The 20060-nt window shown below is 36.6% G+C and overlaps 1 protein-coding gene across 1 annotated transcript in view; it reads right to left on the bottom strand.

Annotated features, from left to right (window-relative positions):
• The window catches only part of DEPTOR (DEP domain containing MTOR interacting protein), a 185790-nt gene that overhangs the window by 38867 nt on the left and 126863 nt on the right, over positions 1–20060 (bottom strand). The window contains exons 7-8 of the mRNA XM_001380991.5: positions 15148–15218; positions 12474–12578 (exon numbers count right to left, since the gene is read on the bottom strand). Coding sequence (XP_001381028.2) covers positions 12474–12578; positions 15148–15218 — 176 coding nt within the window. The remainder of the gene's footprint in view (positions 1–12473; positions 12579–15147; positions 15219–20060) is intronic.

Raw genomic sequence — 20060 nt, forward strand, 5'->3', positions numbered from 1 at the left:
ATCCTCCTTAGAGCGCTCTGCTGGAATCTATGGGGCACCTTTAAGGTCAGAGATAGAAGAGAACAATCGAGTTAGTGAGATGATGAAGGACCATGTTATATAAAGATAAGGACAGTGAAGGGGTGCAGAGGATAAGAGTGCCAGGTCTGGAATCAGGAAAACTCACCCTCTGGGGTTTCCATCTGGCCCCAGGCACTTCCTAGCTGTGTGGCCCTAAGTAAGTTACTTAGCCCTGTTCACCTCAGTTTTCTCCTCTGTAAAATAAGCTGGAGAAGGAAATGGCAAATCACTCTTTGCCAAGAAAATCCCAAATGAGATCACAAAGAACAATTGAACAATATCTATAAGCATAAGTTGAAGAAGATTAGAAAATTTAACCTAAAAAAGAGAAAACCTGGGGGGAGGGGGGGCATGACAGCTGTCTCTACAAATCTGAAAGGCTGACCAGAAGAAATATTAAATTTGTTCTGCTTGATCCCAAGACCCAAAGGCAAGAGTTGAGTGGCAGAGGCACATTCCAACCAGATGGCAGAGAATACTTCCTAAAGATTCAGGCAGAAAAAGTTTCCTCTTCCTGGGGGGCAGCTAGGTGGCTAAGTGGATGGAGAGCCAGGCCTAGAGACAGGAGGTCCTGGGTTCAAATCTGGTCTCAAACACTTCCCAGCTGTGTGACCCTGGGCAAGTCACTTAACCTCCATTGCCCAGCCCTTACCACTCTTCTGCCTTGGAACCAATACAGAGTATTGATTCCAAGGCGGAAGGCAAGTGTTTAAAGAAAAAAAAAGTTTCCCCTTCCTGGAAGGGATTTGGGTCAGATAGATGTTGGGCTAGACGAAGATATTCCACATTGTACAGAATAATTCATCATGGTTTTGAAAGCTTGTTTCTTACGAGCTCTGTGTTTCCCTTTAGCTGTAGTTCCCTCTTGCTTTTGGAGGATGGAGTTTTTAGGAAGAGTGCCCTCTACTCTTCTCATTGGCATATTACTCTCCTGAACAGAGAATGAATGAATGAGTACTTAAGGGCTTCCTGTGTTTCAAGAACTGGGCTAAGCTCTAGAAATACAAATACAAAAGATGGTTCTTGCCTTAGAGAGCTTACAATGGAATATGAAGAGACAAGAATATAAGGAAGTGGTGGCTAGAGAGGGCTATTTAATTTGGAAACTTACTGAGATAGCAAAGGGAGCTATAGGGGAGCATATAGACACAGCTTTTCCAAAAATAATGACAAAATTGATTCGATAATGACTTAATAACTAGAAAGCATGGGAAGTGGGTAAGGGAAAATGTGAAGGGGGGAACAAGAGAGAGGGCTTAGGAGGGTATGAGCATGGAGGCAGGTGTATAGATGAGATAGCTGAGGAATGGAATGAAGCACGGCTGGGACTAGGTCTGACATAATGGGTGATTCTAACAAATAGCAACAGGATAGTGAGGTGGAAGATTCTAGCAGTAAAAGGCTTATATTATCCAGGAAATGCTTTCTGGTCTGAGTAGCAAAGCTTCTAAAAAGAAGATGGCCAGGGAGGAAAGTGAAGCATGACTAGGATTGACTCTAGACATAGTGAGAGAAAAAGAGAAACCAATGGGGATAGCAGGACCCCAAAATGGGATTCAAGGAGAAGGCTGTCCAGTACTTTGACTTTTTATATCTGCTATTAACATTATTCTATCCATCCCACACAGTTAACAAATTATTCCTAAGATTTTATGAGGGGTAGGAGAAAGATAGCAGAATAATAGAAAATAGGAAGAAATAAGGTGCATCTCAAAACTGCTCCAAAGAGATCTAGAAAAGATACCAACATCAATCCTAATGGGACAATCCAAGAAAAAAAAATCACAGTGAGTCATTTTCCAACTTAGATGGGCATTGGGGGACAGTCAAAGAGGTCCATGGATGTGACCCTGGGGAAGTCACTTTGGTTTGCCTCAGTTTCCTAATCTGTAAAATGAGCTGGAGAAGTAGAGATAAATCACTCTACTTATCTTTTTGCCAAGAAAACCCCAAATAGGGTCACAATAGAGTCAATTGCACCTAAAAAAAACATATATATATATATATATATATATATATATATATATATATATATACACACACACACAATGACTACACTACAAATATTGTCTCATTTGGTTTTCACAACAACACTGGGAGATAGGCACTATTATCATCACTATTTTACAGCTGAAGGAATTGAGGCTAACAGACATTAAATTATTTGCTCAAGGTCATGCAGCTAGCAAGTATTTGATGTTATATTTGAATTCAGGGCTTCTTAATTCCAGGTCCAATACTCTATACACTGCATCCTTGCTGCCTTTTTTAGAAGAGGAAGTCCAGAAACAAGAAGCAATTGTGGTTCTTACCTAGGAGCAAAGAAGAGGGATCTCAGTGCTAGATTCTAGCCTAGTATGAAGACTGCCAAGGAATAACCAGGGCAAAGATTCCAGACCAAAAGAGGGTTTAAGTGCCATTACTCTGAAGCCAGCAGCAGCCTTCCATTGCTCAAAGCCAAATCCAGATCAGGAACTTACAGAGCTTAGACAAGAAGAGTAATCAGACCTTGCCCAGAATCAAACCACTTTGGGAGCTCTAAAGTCTGTAGGACTATTGCCTGAATTGTTTCTAAGAGCCAAGAATAACACAACACCTAACATTTTTTTAAACCCTTACCTTCCACCTTGGAATCAATACAGAGCAATGGAGTTTAAGTGACTTTCCCAGGGTCACACAGCTAGGAAGTATCTGAGGCCAGATTTGAATCTTGGAACTCCCACCTCTAGGCCTGGTTCTCAATCCACTGAGCTACCCAACTGCCCCCTACATCTAATACTCTTAAGAAAGCATCAGTCAGATCAGACTAAACCTTATTTCCATAAGGGTATGGAGCCCAGGCCTAAGACCATTTCTGAAGTCAGAAAGTAGTCTGGAAAAATGGAAAAACAGAAAATGAACTTTACAAGAAACTATTATGGTGATAGGAATGTTTAATAAATAAAACCAGAAGAAGAAAATTATTCTAAAGCATCTACAAGCAAAAATCTCAGAAAAAAATATAGCTTGGGCACAAATTCAACTAGAATTCTTAGAAAAAAATGAAGCAAGAATTTTAAAATAGAGCTAAAATATTTTTATAAATAAATTGAGGGTATTAGAGGAAATTTTAGGAAAAGAAATGAGAGCTATAGAAGAAAGAATTGGAAAGGGAATTAAGATCTTGGCAGAAGAATTATAAAATCTTGCCTAAGCCACAAACTCCCTGAAAATTAGAATGAACTAAATAACAAGAAATAACTACACTGTTGTTAGACAACATTAAGCAATGTTTTTAGACAAAAAGAAATATTTTATCTAGTCAAAAGACTGAAAAAAAATAAAAGAAAATATAAGGTATCTCACAGCAAAAACAACTGACTTAGAAAACAGATCAAGGATAAAAGTTTTAAGAACCATTACACTGAACACCAAGACCCAAAAAAAAGAGCCTAGATACTTATTTTAGGAAATCTTATGAGAAAATTGTCCAGACAGCTTCTTAGAACCAGCAGACAAAGTAGGAACAGAAAGAATCCACCAGTCAACTCCTAAAAGAAATCCCCAAATGAAAACTCCCAGGAGCATTTTAGTTACAATCCAGAACTTCTAGATCAAAGAAGAAAATACTTCAAAGAGTCATAAAGAAAGGAGCCATAGTCAGAATTGACATTATTTTGCAGCTACCACAATAATAGAAGAGAGAGTTTAAAATATGATATTCCAGAAGGCAAAGTATATAGGCTTAAAGATAAGAATAACTTACTCAGCAAAACTGAGAATAATCTTATAGGGAAAAATCAGCCTTTCATGATATAGAGGACTCCCAAGCATTCACAATGAAAAGACAAGAGCTATGTAGAAATTTTGGAGTCCAAATACAATAGAAATATGAAAAGCTAAACACATCTGAACAATAATAAAGGACTAAACAAGGATAAACTGCTTATATTCTAATATGGAGAGATGATACATATGTCTACTCTGAACTCTATTCATCATCAGGGTTATAAAGGGAGTTTAATTAGAAGACTTGGGAGTGATTCTGTTATATCTTGATGAACTTAAAATAAGAATGGAAAGGGAAGGGAAGAATAATATTCATTGTGGGAGACCAAGGGAATGGAAAAGAAGGTTAGAGAAAATTAACTCACATAATAAGGATACACAAGTATACATCTATACAAAGAAGGATGGACGAGGAGAATACTTGACACTTGAACCTCACACTTATCTGAACTGATCAAAGCAAGGAAGGAGATACATACATATTTACAAATGGGGACAAGAAAACTTTAGTAGGGAAAGAGGAGGAGGAGGAGGAACTAGAGGGTTTATAAATTAAGAAAGAGATAAATCCTAAGAAAAATAAACTCCAAGAATGTTCAAAAAAATTTATGGACCTTTTTTGAAGTGGCAAAAAATTAGAGTCTGAGGGACTGTCCATCAAATATGAAAGAACTGAAGAAGTTAAATATATAATAGTGATAGAAGAATATTGTAAAGGGAATGGATTCAGAGAAATCTTGAGACTTGTATGAACTAAAAGAGAATTATGAGAACCAGGAGACCAATTTATATAGTGACAACAATATTGTAAAGAGAAAACTCTGAAAGGCTTGAGACCTCTGATCAATACATATGCATATATAATATATAAATATATGTGTGTGAATATAGATATTTTAACATGTTTCTTTTATACACGATTATTATTGAAATTTGTTTTGTTGATCATACATTTATATTCAGTGTTTTAGTTTTCTTTCTTTGGAGAGGAAAGTAAATTTTTCCTGCTTGATAAAAAAGAAAATTAGATTTAAAAAAGAAATTATGATAAATCTACTCAAAGGGTAGGCTGAAGAATCTACATTTTACTGTAAGAGCATATATGAGAACACTATGAATGTTATTCTTTGTAGGCAAAATAATTTATGAAAAAAATCACAATAGACATAAAACACAATTTTTACACATTTGATTTGCCTTGGTAGGAAAACTGCAATGAAGAAAACAAAACAAACAAAAAAAACCCTCCAAAACTTATCATGTATTTTCCCTCTAATGAAATTGATTTTGTAAAATATGATTTACTACATTAGTGACTCAGATGTCTCAATTAAGCAGGAACTTCAGTGTGGGTTTTATCATCCCGATGTCTTGTTATAAAAGGGGAAATAATATAAAACATAGAGGTTTTCTACTGTGAAAAATGAAAAGTCAAGAAGTAAGATTTAAATTCTATTGCTCTGTTTAAATGCGGTACAAATATAATATAGCAGAGGCAACAGGAAGAAACTGGGAATAAGCATTAAAACTAGTTTCCTAACCCAACTCAAATATTTTTGGCAATATACAAAATTGACACTTAAATGTTAAGCAAATGGAGAAAAGAAACCCAGCAGGCCAACATCCATCCATTCATTCCAACAGGAAACAAGAGAGAGGGCCAGGAGTTTTTAAATACCTCTATGGTTTGTGGAACTGCTGGCACAGAATTGCCCTGGAATAATTTAAATGTTGTTCTCTTTCAGAATTGTATTATGCCTACTAAGAAAAACAAACCTTTCCGAGAACAGCACTGATGTCTTTTGTACTGAATTTATGACCAGGAGTCAAATTCCATGAATGCACAAATGCTGAATCGTGTCTCCTCAACTTGCTCAGACAAGTTCAAGAATACAAGACTACTTTACTCTCTCACCTTGAAACCCCAAAAGCAAACCCCTACCAGGTAGAACAGGGCCGTAAACCACATTTGTCACTGTCTTTACTTGATCTTAAACAAGCTAGGTCCAGCAGAACAAGTGACCTTGACCCTACCAACCAGCGTGCATTTGAACTGAATATGCATTTAGAAGAAATTTATCAACAGGACACTAGCTCAGGCTTTTTGGGATAGGACAACTTGCTGGGTCTCTGTTGTGTCTCCTCATTCATATGCATATATATATATATATATATATATAATTTTGTATATAAAATGTGTAAGTACATAAGAAATATATGAATATATAATGTATAAATTACTTTCTCTTTTATCTTCCCCTCCATTAAAAATTTCGGTAAGAGGAATGTAATTGAAAGATGCGTAGAGCAGGACATGGGGAAAGGTTTGGCATGAAGCCATAGTACAGAGCATTCCAAAAGTCTTCATGTGGTTTTAAGCTCTTTGAAATGTATAACTGCATCAAGATCTTTGGAACACCTTGTTTAAGCAGGAGAGTGAAGAGACTAGATTGAAGAGAGAAGAAAATTGGGAGAAAATTAAGTGTTACTAAGGAAGGACCAAATTATGGAGAGCTTTAAAAGTCAGGTAAAGGAGTTATACTTTGATTCAGGAGGGAATAAGGAGCTCCTGAAGGCTATTAAAGACTTCCTTTTATTTTATTATTATTATTATATTATTAAAGAAATGTTATTATTATTATTACTATTAAAGAAAGAAATTATTCATTATTTTGTTAGAGGAATTAGTAGACTGGAAGAAAGTTTTGGATGATATAAATAGAATTCCTGGAAGTGGTGACAGATCGCTAAGGACTCCTGTCTGTTACTGTCTCCAAAAGGAGCAGATAAAAATATTTGCAGCTGCTGTTCCCATCAATCTTCTCCCACAGGTTACTGCCCTTTAGGTAATTGACTATAACTCCACCTCATCTTAAGCCACTACCATTTAACTGTTGGAATTTGTTAGATATTCAGGACTTGGGAAAAATGAGCAGAAAGCTTGGTGTTCTAGGAAATAGCCTATACCAAGTTTAAATATATGGTTGCTGTGCATAGGTGACACCTGTAATCAAACATAATGTGTCTACTATTATGTTTACTCATTGAAGTGTGGCATTGACTGACTACAGGAACACAAAAAACTGCCTCCGGTCCATGGCTTCCAACCCTTTTGAAATCGTCAAACTTGCATGCCTAAGAATGAATGAGAAACCTTGGTCAAGTTTGTAACGTTTTAATCTTATGGCTAATGCAAATTGTGATAACATACACCATAGCAGTCTATATAGCCAAAGATCCATGTTAAGAAGGAAAGTGGGTCAGAAATACTACTACTAAAACTAAGGTTAGGGCAGTGTAGTGGGGGCACAAAATTTCTTTTTCTTTCTTTTTTATGTTCTTCCACTGGGTCAGAATTAAATCACTGTAATGCACTTTCTGCCTATATGCTGGGTATGAAATCATGATGGTATAGATTCAAATATGCCCTCAAACACTTACTGGCTACATAACCTTGGGCAAGTAACGTCCCTTAGATTGATGTTTCTCTTCTGTAAAATGGGAAAATAATACCTGCAGTCCCTCATCAGAGAGCTGCTGTAGATCCTTGAATCTGCCTTTCCTCACTGTATGTATGTAGACAGTCTATCATCAGCTCCTGAATCAGACCTTGACACCAGTTATCACAGTCCTAGGCATACTGGTGGTCACTTAAATTCACAAATCCTTCCTCTTGTCACGCAGGGGTGGGGATTTGTGTGGAGGTCAAGACCTGGGGCTAGAGCTCTTCTCTACTTCTCCAAGGGAGGCTACCAGTCTAAGCTTCCAGATGCTTGAATCTCTTCATCCTGAAGTGGTTTCAGTACTTTACAGATGGTCCACAAGGCACTTTCTCAAACAATCTGAATCATACTTTCTGTGTAATGGATTTTGCATCATACGATTTACTTAAGTGGGATAAGGGGACTTGACTGATTGATTTAATAGATTTCTACATTTGTACTATTAAGGAATGATTTGAAAAAACTAAAAATAATTTTAAAATCTGATAATTTCAGGGGAAAAAACACCTAAAACCAAACTCCACATTAAGAAAAACTATAAAATAATTAATAATAATAGCTAACACTTAAAGTATAGCAATTATTTGATTTTTTAAATCAAATTGGAATAAAACTTTACATATAATATCTCACTTGATCCTCACAACAACCCTGTAAGGTAGGTGCTGTTATTGTCCCCATTTTATAAATGAGGAAACTGAGACTGAAGAGTAGTCAAGTGACTAGTCCAAAGTCAAACAGCCAGGAAATGTCTAAGGCAGAACACATTTAAACATGAACATTATACAGACATTGGAGTCTGTGGTGAATTGGACCCCCTTTTAAAGCATTCTGTTAGAGAATTCAATAACAACATATGTTATTAGAGGGTTATTTAATTCATTAAATTTATTGTTGTTCAGTCATTTTCAGTCATGTCAGACTCTCCATAATCCCAATTAACCTCCATTGGGAATTCTTGGAAAAGATACTAAAATGCTTGGCCATTTCCTTCTCTGTCTCATTTTACAGATGAGAAAACTGAGGCAAACAAGGTTAAGTGACTTGTTCAGAGTCATACAGCCAATAAGAGTTTCAGGCTGGATTTGAATTCATGAAGACATCTTCCTGATTTGAAGTCAAGTGCTCTATCTACTGCACCACCTAGCTGCCTCAGTTCAGTAATTATCCAGTTGATAATGCCTAGCACCATTACACTAGCTATTCAATAAACATTACCCAAAGTGAATTAAATTAACCAGGCATTTAACTATGTGAAAAGACACATTTAACTGAGGAATAAATCCTTGTCTTTCCAAAAGTACCCAGCTCAGTGGAAAGGAAATGAAATATACTTGAAGTCAAAGAAATGAGCAACCATAAGTTTCATAAACAAAGAACCTGCACAGTACAAACCAAGGCAATCTTCCAAAAATAAACTCTGCTAGGTACATCTCTGTGGAAATAAAATAGAAAATCCTTCCTGTGGCCAAGTGTTCCAAGACAAATTGAAATGTTCAGTCCTGGCATGCATACAAATTCTCGCCCTTTTTTGATTCCAGCCAATTTTCCTTCTTCAAGCCTCTTTGGTGTTGTGCCCACCACCGCAAGGCCACAGGGACAGCACTGAACTGTAAGACAAGCCCACACTGCCAATAATCCTTCTGTACAGCTCTCCCCACCCCCAGTCTGTGGCTTCCCACCATCTAGTGAGCTTAGTTCCCCAGGAGACTCCACAACCTTTCAAGAGCAAGATGAAGGCTGAGATTCTAGCAAAGCCTGGCTCATTCTTCTGAGGCTGGGAAGTCAACCATGCTCTTTGCTGCTTTTTAATTCTTACCTGCTGCTCACTTCTCACTTCCTGGGGTGTTGGCATGTTCATAGGAAGATTACCAAGGAAAAGAAGTCTTTCTCTTTCTTAACCTCTCTGGAACATGGGAGAAAAGTTGAAAAACGTTCTGTCTGGATCCTGTCTCACTGGAATTTTGTGATGCCCCTCTCTCCAGGCTCCTTTGTCTAACTGCTTCTTCACAGGATATATTCCTGTCTATATGGCTGCAAGCACCCCAAAGCTTGGTCACTCTGGTCCTTTGCTTTTCTAGATAGAGTCTTTCTTTTTGGTAACTTCATTGGGGATCATGGATCAACTTTATGCAGAAGACTCCCATTTATAAACAATAGTTATTGTTTAAAATTTATATAGTGCTTACTATATGCCAAGGACTTAGCTAACTGCTTTACAATTTTCAAACCACCCTGGGACAATGGTGCTATTGTTACTCCCAATTTACAGATAAGGTAACTGAAGCAATCAGAAGTTAAGTGACTTTCCCTAACTCACACAACTATTAAATGGCTGAGGTCAGATTTGAACAGCACTTAGCACAATGGCTAGCACATAGTAGGTGCTTTTAAAATGTTTTTTTCATTGACTATATACAAATCTAGTTTTATTCTGGTTTTGAAGACATTACAAATCAAAGGCTGGTGCAGCCCTACATGGAGAAAATCTATCGGTGCCATCTTTCCAAAAGCAGATGCTCCCATCATGTCTTTGTGTCATATTTCAGTAATTCTTGCAATATTTTAAACTTTATTATTATTGTTATTATTATTATTATCTGTCATGGTGATCTGGGACCAGTGATCATTGATGCTACTATAATAAAATTTCTGGGGTGCCATGAATTGCATCCATGTTCAACGATGTCAGAATTACCCCAGCCTTTAGCAAAATCTTGGTCAGTCAACAGCTGTCAACATCAAGGCAAATCCCTCCACTAAAGAAACTCTCAGAAGGCTCAGAGGATGGTTAGCATTTTTTAGCAATAAAGTATTTTTAAATTAAGGTATGTATATTTTTCAGATATAGCCCTGTCACACATTTAATAGACTACAGTATTGTGTAAACATAACTTTTATGTGCACTGAAAAATCAAAGAATTCATGGTGATTTGCTTGAAACATATTCAATTTATTGCAGTGAACTAGATCTGATCTTGAAATTTCTCTTAGCACTGAGCTTGGCACATAGTAGGCTTCCCCCCACTCCTTTCTCTATTTGCCTGGGCTATTATAATATAATATATAATATATTTCTTTTCTTCTATCCAGCCTCTCTCTTCTCCCTCTCCAAACTGTCCTCCTCACTGCTGCCAAATTGTCTAAGAAGGGAAATGAATACACTTGGACCTGACATGGAACTATCCAGGAAGTAGAGTGATAGTCTGATTCTGGAATCAAATCCCTGGTTAGACAGAATTGTTAGAACATTAGAAAATAGTAGTGTGGGTGCAGCTAGGTAGCAAAGTAGAGTGAATGCCAAACTCCTGGGTTCAAATCTGGCCTAGATACTTCCAAGCTATGAGACCCTGGGCAAGTTACCCAACCCCAGCTGCCTGGCCCTTACCACCTGTCTGCCTTAGAACCAATACTAAGTATCAATTCTAAAACAAAAGGTAAGGGTTTTTTAATTAATTTTTTAAAAAAGAAAGTGGTAACATAGACATTTAATCTACCTCCATATTTGCACAAACTATAACCCCATGCCTGAAATATTTTTCTTTCTTTACCTCTTTTCTTTGGAATCCCTAATCTCAAAGCTCAGCTCAGCTTTCTTCTCCTATAAGGAATCTATCCTAATTTCTGTGATTGTTCAAGTTGTCCTTGAAAACACTAACATTGAATTTCTAATGTCTATATGTCTATATTTCTAACATCTATATGTTTACTCATTAGTATATACCTAGGTTCCCCAGTTAGAGCGTAAACTCTTTGAGACTGGGGCCATATTGGTTTTGTCTTTGTATCTTGGCAGCTAGCACAGTATCTGACACACAGTAGACAGTTAATAATTTGAGTTGAAAATAGTTTTGTATTTTATAATATTATGGTATATTGATATGATATATGAATCACCCATTCAAGGTTCAAAAGAAGTACTACATGAGGGGAACCTACTTTATTTTTTTTAATTGAAAAATTTTATTTAACTAATTTAGAATATTTTTCCATGGTTACATGATTCATGTTCTTTACCTCCCCTCTCCAACCCCCCCCCCCCCGCCCCAAGTCAATGTGCAATTCCACTAGGTTTTACTTGTGACATTGATCAAGACCTCTTTCCATATTATTGATATTTGTACTAGGGTGATCGTTTAGTCTACATCCCCAATCATACCCCCATCAACCCATATGATCAAGCAGTTGTTTTTCTTCTATGTTTCTGCTCCCACAGTTCTTCCTCTGAATGTGGATAGTATTCTTTCTCATAAGTAGGGGGACCTACTTTAAAAAACATTTACTGACTTAAAATGCACCAAACAATACATGTAGCATTCATGAGTAGGCAATTTGCAAAGCTCAGAAACATTGTGGTAAACAGTACAGACTGAATGGAAAATAATGGCAAACGTGGAATTGGCTGAACGGAACAAGAGGGAAAGTGGGTGTTGAGGTATCTTCATTCAGAATGAGAAAAGGAACCTTGATGAGAATGAGAACAGAGTCATAGGTGAGATATAGGAACAATACTAAGCACATAGGAACAAAACTAAGCCAAAGCAAGAGTCATTTAGAAGGGGAAGTGGATAGAGAGCCAGGCCTGGAGAAAAGAGGTCCTGGGTTCAAATCTGATCTCACACCTGCCTCTCTAGGTGACCATGGGCAAGTCACTTAACCCATTGCCCAGCCCTTACTACTCTTCTGCCTTGGAACCAATTTAGTATTACTTCTAAGATAGAAGATAAGGGTTAAAAAAAAAAGTTAGAGGCTGCTCTACTAAAAGGAAAACCTTTGACCATCAACTTGAGAGGGTGTCTGTGTGTGTGTGTGTGTGTGTGTATGTGTGTGTACACACACATGCTCAGGCATGCGTGTAAGAGTGAGGTGAAGGGCAGGATAAACATGGCAGCAGGACAAAACTCAGGCAGATCTATGTGAGGGCACCTGAGAAAGCCACAGAGACTCAAGACCCAACAGGGCAACACAAAATAGAGAACTTAGAATAACAATAGATTGATATTTTATTTATGTATCATATATTATGATTTTATATTATATTAATATTTATTTGATATGTTATATATAAATTATAATAAAATATATTTTTAAAAATAATATCATTTATATAAAATAACAATTTGGAAAAAGGCGAGACATTACCTTCATTCCAGCTGCGGCTGCTGGGCCACTGGGATCCACAGCTTGTATATGACACGGCTTACTTCCTCTTACAACAAAGCCCCATCCCACTGCATCCCCAACAATCTAGGACCCACAGGAGAAGGAAAAAAAAGTGAGGAATTCTTACAAAACACTTTGTAATTCACCTTTCATTTCAAGTGAGAATGAAAATCCATCAATCATTTATTAAATATATGTATAAATAAATATATTTAATATATACATATAAATATTAAACATATTAACTATATGCTAAGCATTATACTAAGTGCTGGGGGAAAAATAGAAAATAAAGAATTATTACTCTTATTTATCCAGATTCAGTTTAGGTTTTCTCACAATAACCCATGAGGTATGTTTCAAAGTAACCCATTTTATAGATGAGAAAACCAAAATTCTGAAAGAATGAATGGCTCGCTCTTAGTCGTACCTCTATGGTACATCAAAGTTGGGGCTTGAACATTGGTCTCTTGACTCTAGATCTTATACTTTCCCATTATACTATGCTGCTTCTCTCTCAAGCAAAGGATATGATGAAGCTTGTCACATCTGAGCAGATCTTTTTACCTATGATCATACGTATGTATCATAAAATAACTTAGCAGAATAACAATCATCCTAATGGCTGATATCTGTACAGTACACAAGATTATTGTGTTGAGTACATAGGTTGTGTGTCTCCCGACTAGCCACTGGACCTCCAAGTGCCTCCTGGGCAACTCTCTGAGACTCTCAGTTATAGATGAAGGACCAGACTAATGTATGTAGACCTGTGAAATCTCAGGTCTAGACAGGGGAGGAAACCCATAATTGGCTCTCCTGAAAGTTTTCTTTGTGTTAGAGGTGAGTGAATGACCATAATAATGTAAAGAAAACCAACACTGAATGACACTGGAATTCTGGTTAACATAGCAATCAGTCTTGACCTAAGAAGACTGGAAATAAACCATACCCACTATCTCTTAGAGGAAAGTGTAGAAATAGGCATATATTATCAAGGATGGCCATGACATTGGTGTGATTGGTTTAACTCCATTTCTTTGTTATAAGGAATATTCTATTTGAGAGAAAGGCAGATTTGGAGTATGAAAGATTTCTTTTAAAGGCATCAATAAAATAGTTTTCTTAAAAAGATATAGGGAAGTACTTAATTTGTATGCAGATCATGTTCTAAAAATCTGTAAATTGGCTGTTTCAAGCACATTTTTTCATGAAAATGATGTTTTATTTATAATGGTTGAGTTCCCTTGCTAGCTTGCCATGAGTTAGCTAAGACAATACCTGTTGTAATGAAAAATACAATAATGCTTATGTAAAATAAAAACATTAATAAAATTACTTAATCTTATTTTGAGCATTGGTACTTGTGAAAAAGGAAGTTATCCAAGGGAGAATATAAAGGTGAACTGAAAGCTGTGGTGATTCGGAAGGTAAAGGTTTTTAAAAAGGGGAAGGACGTGGATATGCCCTGGTGATAGTAAGAGCTGAAATTGATTATATTTCAAATAAGGAAAGTTTGGTCTTTGATTGAGGTTTGGTCTATGCCCAATCCTCATGAGGAAGAAAAGAAACAGAAAGGAAAACATTTTGGGATCAGATTTTATTATTCACCCAAGCCAACCATCAAGGGTCATTATCCACCTGGGCCATTTTTGTTTTCTTCTATCTGAAAGAGGTGGTGGTAATGGCAGAACTGTCTTATAAGATCACAGAATTGCTCAGAGTTAAAAGGAAATTCAGTGGCAACCTGGTCCAATCCATACACAAAAGAAATCCCTATTAAAACCTACCCAACAAATGGTGGTTGTCCAGCTTTTGCTTAAAGACCTCCATTGAGAAGGAACTCACTACTTCTGGAAGCATTTTTGGGATATCTCTGTTTGTTAGGAAATGTTTTCTAACATATGTGATTGTGTTCAGAATGATCGATCAAAAGTATCACAACTCTGGTGGATGTAATTAAGGTAAGGCTATATTATCAAAAGCACTGTTTCCCTTCATAGGCTTGAGAAAGGTCCTCACAGGTCATCTAGTTAAAACTTCTTCACTTATAAATGAGGAAACTGAGGGACAAAAAAATTAAGTGATTTAGGCTGCATATAGGCAGTAAAGAGCAATTGTTCTGATTCTATATTCAATCCTGCTTCCCTGCAGGGCACCATGCTTTTATGAATAAAGCACAATCTATCTGCTTTATCTTCTTTCTTTGGCAATCTCCCATACCTAGCCTTCTAATTTATCTAGATTTTTCTTAGAATTTAACTGCAGTTCCAGAAAATTGTACTCTTTATATTTCAAAGTGTAATTATATTTGGATAATGTATTTTAAGGTTAAAAGCACATACTCAACAGAACATGGAACAATTCCATTATAATTGCAACATTTCAAGTACCTTTTTCAACAAATGTGAGATCTAAATGCGCAAAGATAAGAAACCTTTAGATGATTAGTTGTTATTAGTATTAATATCATTACTATAACATGCATTAACAATTATAACAAGAGCACTTTGAGGTTTACCAAGTTCTTTATATATTATTAGCTCATTTACCTAAGTTAAGTCATTCCACCAACACAAAATCAGAAAGTCACTTTCATAGCATTTTACAATCCATACACCATATGGCAAAGGAAAATAACCAAAGGACCTACAGTGAAAGTCTTTCTTGCATAAGGAGCCCCAGGTGTCAGGAGTTCTTCAGAAGTCACTGGTCTCTTTAACACTGTGAAAACAGACATATGTTACTTAACAGAAGCTTTAGGGAGCAGGTTCATACAAAATACACTTTGCGATCTATCTTTTCCAGATCTCAGAATTTGTGGGTTTTTCCAATTTTAATTTTCACTAATATTTGATATAGATCTAAGTTCAAATGGCCTTCTTTATTCAAAGAAAGATACGGACAGTACTGGAGACATAGTGTACCACCATGGCTGTACTCTTGATCACTAATTACTCAGTAATAGGTTTTCCTTCATTTCCTCAATACAGTGAAAAATTCTGTAACGTTAATGAGACAAAACCTCCCATTCAAGTAGCATAGCTTCCTCTTTTCATAGCCTTTGAGATCAGTTGTCAACCGATCACAACTTAATTATATTAAGGATTGCAACATTTTTTTTTCTTTAGCTCCACATTAATATTGAGAATATTCCAGAAAGCATTAATGATTTGTACCAAAAAAAAATCATAAGAAAACAGTATATGTTGTAGAATTTTTTTTTAAGCTGGAAGGGATCCTAGAAATGATCCAGGCCAACCTTCTCATTGTATAGATGAAGAAAATGAAGTCCAGGGAGAGATGAAATTACTTAGCTAAAACCACAAATATTTCTGAATGCTATATGGCAAAGCTCAGTTTTTTACATTAATACATATACTCACCTATTTGGGAATATTTCATTCCCATATTACCTTTTTTGATTTTTGTGACAGAGGCAAAATTGGGGATTCCTTAGAACTATAAAAAAAAATCCTAAAAATTTTGAGCTCCAACAACTTTGCTCCTAAGATAGAAGGGGATAGTAAAATAGCCCTGTTGCGTCTAGTTTTGTTGTCTTTTTTGAATTAGGACAGTAAGAAGAGAGGAGTAAAAATAATCCCTCTATATTAATTCAGGCCCTCATAACTTCTTGCATGCATTTTTTCTTTTATTTTTAAGCCCTTACTTTCTGTCTTAGAACCAACACTGTATTTTGGTTCCAAGGCAGAAGAGTTATATGGGTTAAGTGACTTGTCTAGGGTCACACAGTTAGGAAATTTCTGAGGTGACATTTGGACCTAGAATCTCCTATCTCTAGGCCTAGTTCAAGTCCACTACCACTGCATGCATTTTCCCAAGAGTCCTCTAATTGTTCTTCTCTGGCTTTTAGTCTCTTCCCTTTCTAATGAATCTGACAAATTAATAATCCTAATACACAGACCTAAGTATGTTACTTTCTTGCTCAAAATTAATGTTTCCTTATTTCTTCTAGGATTATCAAAATCATCAAATAAGAATATTTGCCTCATATTTAAAGACTCACAATTCGGTTTCCACCTACCTTTCTGATATTATATGTTAATATAATATCATTCCCTCATTCTAGACAAAGTGATCTACTAGCTGGCTACCGTGCCCCATCTTTTTTTTTTTTAACATTATTTTATTTGGTCATTTCCAAACATTATTCATTGGAAACAAAGATCATTTTCTACCCCACCACCACCACCTCTCCCATAGCTGACGCACGATTCCACTGGGTATCACATGTGTCCTTGAATCGAAACCATTTCCATGTTGTTGGTATTTGCATTAGAGTGTTCGTTTAGAGTCTCTCCTCAGTCATTTCTTCTCAGCCCCTGTAGTCAAGCAGTTGCTTTTCATCAGTGTTTTTACTCCCACAGTTTGTCCTCTGCTTGTGGATAGTGTTTTTTAGATCCCTGCAGATTGTTCAGGGACATTGCATTGACACTAATGGAGAAGTCCATTACGTTCGATTATACCACAGTGTATTAGTCTCTGTGTAAAATGTTCTCCTGGTTCTGCTCCTCTTGCTCTGCATCACTTCCTGGAGGTCGTTCCAGTCTCCATGGAATTCCTCCACTTTATTATTCCTTTTAGCACAATAGTATTCCATCACCAACATGTACCATAATGTGCCCCATATTTAAAATGCATTCCCTTCCCAATTCAATCTCCAGGAAAATCTAGTTTTCTTATAAAGTTCAGATCAGGGGTCACTTTCCACAACATACTATATCTTCCATCCCCAGTCGAATGTAAGTTCCTGGTTGGCAGGGACTGTTTTATATATTTTTTTGCCCTTCTAGCCTTATTACCTCATTAGGTCAAGCCAAAAAAGCATTTAATACCTGTCATGTACCAGGCACTGTGCTAAGTGTTATGCCTGGAACATAACAAACATTTTAACAAATTCTTATGGAATTAAATTGAATTAGCCTACTTCAGAGAACATTGACAGACTATGTTCATTCATAAAATAATTGTAGCTTAAACAATAATTTTCAAATATCCAATGCCATGCCCTCACTTAAAACAACCAGAAAGTTTAAAAATGAACTTGAGCTCACCTAATTTTTCCTGAAGCCTTTCCTTTTAAATGGTAAAGTATTCAGCACATTTTTATCTGGGCTTCAAATCCCACCCACTTCTTCCTTCCTCATCCTAACTTATTAGTGACATTCTGCTGATGGAGAAAACAGATACTGCCCAGTGTTTCTCAATGACTTGTCGCTTTTTGGCAGTGAGGTTCTCTTTTCATTGTTAGCTCAGCTCTGGTTTTCGTGAGTTGACTAATATTGGGATGAACCAATAAGGATACCCTGAAACACTCCCTGGAGAAAAACTGGATAAAATTTGCATACCTAAAAGGACAAATTTAGATTTTTGGAATTACTGACTCTTCCAGAATTTGAACTGTTTCCAAACCATAAGAGAGAAAAAAGGATTAAATTAGTTAAACCTGTGATCGTTAGCTATCTACGTCTTCCCTTATAACTCTATTGGTATTTTCAAAACTACAGGAAAATAACTAAGAATTAAAACCAATAGCTTATTTTACAGTCCATTAATAGAACAGTAAAATATTTGTCCAGGGGAGTAAAATATCAGTTTTGTACCTGGTAATTAAAAAAGTTTGCTTTTATTTACTATTCAAGGTGAAAAAAATATCTGTAAAACAGGGCTAATAGGAATACCTCAGGGTTAAACTAGAGATCAAGTAAGATAAAATGCTATAAATGTTAGTTACTAAAATTTTTCATAGTTTACAAACTAAAATTAGGCTTCTGATTTGATGGACCCATTTTTAAGTACTCAGGTTGTCTTCTTACTCTCTCAAGCAACACTCTGAGTATTCTGTTCCCAGGCAAAGATATAGAAATCCAAAATTAAGGGTTTGACTAAAATATATGAAAAATATAGAAATAAAAATTATAAATAATACAGTGGTTACCAGTTTAAAATATTATAGCTCAAGTCAAAATAACTTTCAATAGTATTTACAAAATAGATAGAGAGAGTGAAAGTTGAGAAATACAAAAAGAGGGTAGAGAAGATATTTAATGCTAAATATTGCTCCAGTGCTCCACTCAGCCCAGCATGACTTGTTAACCCTTGTCCAGAATTAATCTCTCTCCAGAAGTCAGGAAAGGAAATCCAGCTATTCACTCACCCAAGTTCCCTCCAAGAGGCAGTTCGAGCTGAAGAGAAACTTGAAAATGTCCGATGTTAAAGGTTAAAGTTCTTGACTAAGGTAATACTCAACTGGATCTGTGACCCCATCTGTTTTTGAAAAGAGGCTACTTTTTCCCTGGACATGGACATGTAGAGGGTTTTAGCAGCATTTCTACTTAGGAGATACAAACTACTGCATCTGCCACCAACCGACTGAGAATATTCAAATGTTCTAGTGAATTTGTGATCTCACTGATTCAGGAGGTCCCCTCAGTGATCCAAATCACAACCCATCCATACTTGTGCATCCTGTGTGACTCTTATCCATGTCCCACCCAGAGGCAAGGAAGTGGCATAATGAAGGATAGAAGCAATTTACCAGCTCCGTGATCTTACACAAATCACTTCTCCGCTCAGACTCAATTTCCTCAGCCATAAAACAAACACAGTAAGAGCTCCTTCCCTCTCACTGTTATCTTATGTTGAAAGGATAAAAAAGGATGAAATGCTACCTATATGTTAGCTATTGTTAATAATAATAATAAATTTATCCCAGGCAGTCCACCCAACATGCTAGAGATCTATCCACCTCCCTTTCTCCTGATACCCCAAGAATAATGATGAGAGTGGTCTGGCTGCCCACCTATGACCTCCTCCCCCTTGCCACTTGACCATCCCATCTTCTTTTCTTAGCATACAATTCTTGTTCTTCCCCTTTGGTCATATGTTATAGCCTGTTTCCACCCACTCTGTGCCTGTTCTTTGTTTGAGATTCATTTTAAATCCTTTAAAAATTCATATTCCATATGTTGCTTCTACATTGTAACAGCTGTAGAATATTAAGATGAAAAGGATAAGTCTTTGCTTTTACAGGAGACATAGTAGGGGAAGATAACATTTACTAAGTGCTTATGATGTACCAGGTACCATTCTGAATGCTTTACAGATATTATCTCCATTTGTTGAGGAAACTGAAATAGAGGTTAACTGACTTGCCTAAGACCATACAGCTAGTTAAGTATCCAAGGCCAGACTTGAATTCAGATCTTCCTGACTCCAGACCTAGGGCTATCCACTTTGTCCCCTAACTGCTTCTAGATTTCATGGAAAGCATAGGGCTTTTAAGGGAGTCTTGCCATTTCCAAAGGCAGTTCTACCAACTCTCTCCCTCCTCTTTTTCAACTCTGGCCCAATTCGTCATCCACATGTACTGTCTGTTCCAGACATACATAGTGATGGCCAAGGACCACTGGGTGTCCATCCAAATGCATATTGTATTCTGGGCAATAGACATTCTTTATCTCCTTGATCTTTCTTTCCCATGCGGACAGGCAAGCCAAACTCTTGAGTGATGACAGATCTCTTCCAGGAGGCTCCATATTGTTC

Source organism: Monodelphis domestica, chromosome 3 (genome assembly GCF_027887165.1).
Source record: "Monodelphis domestica isolate mMonDom1 chromosome 3, mMonDom1.pri, whole genome shotgun sequence".
Lineage (NCBI taxonomy): Eukaryota > Metazoa > Chordata > Mammalia > Didelphimorphia > Didelphidae > Monodelphis > Monodelphis domestica.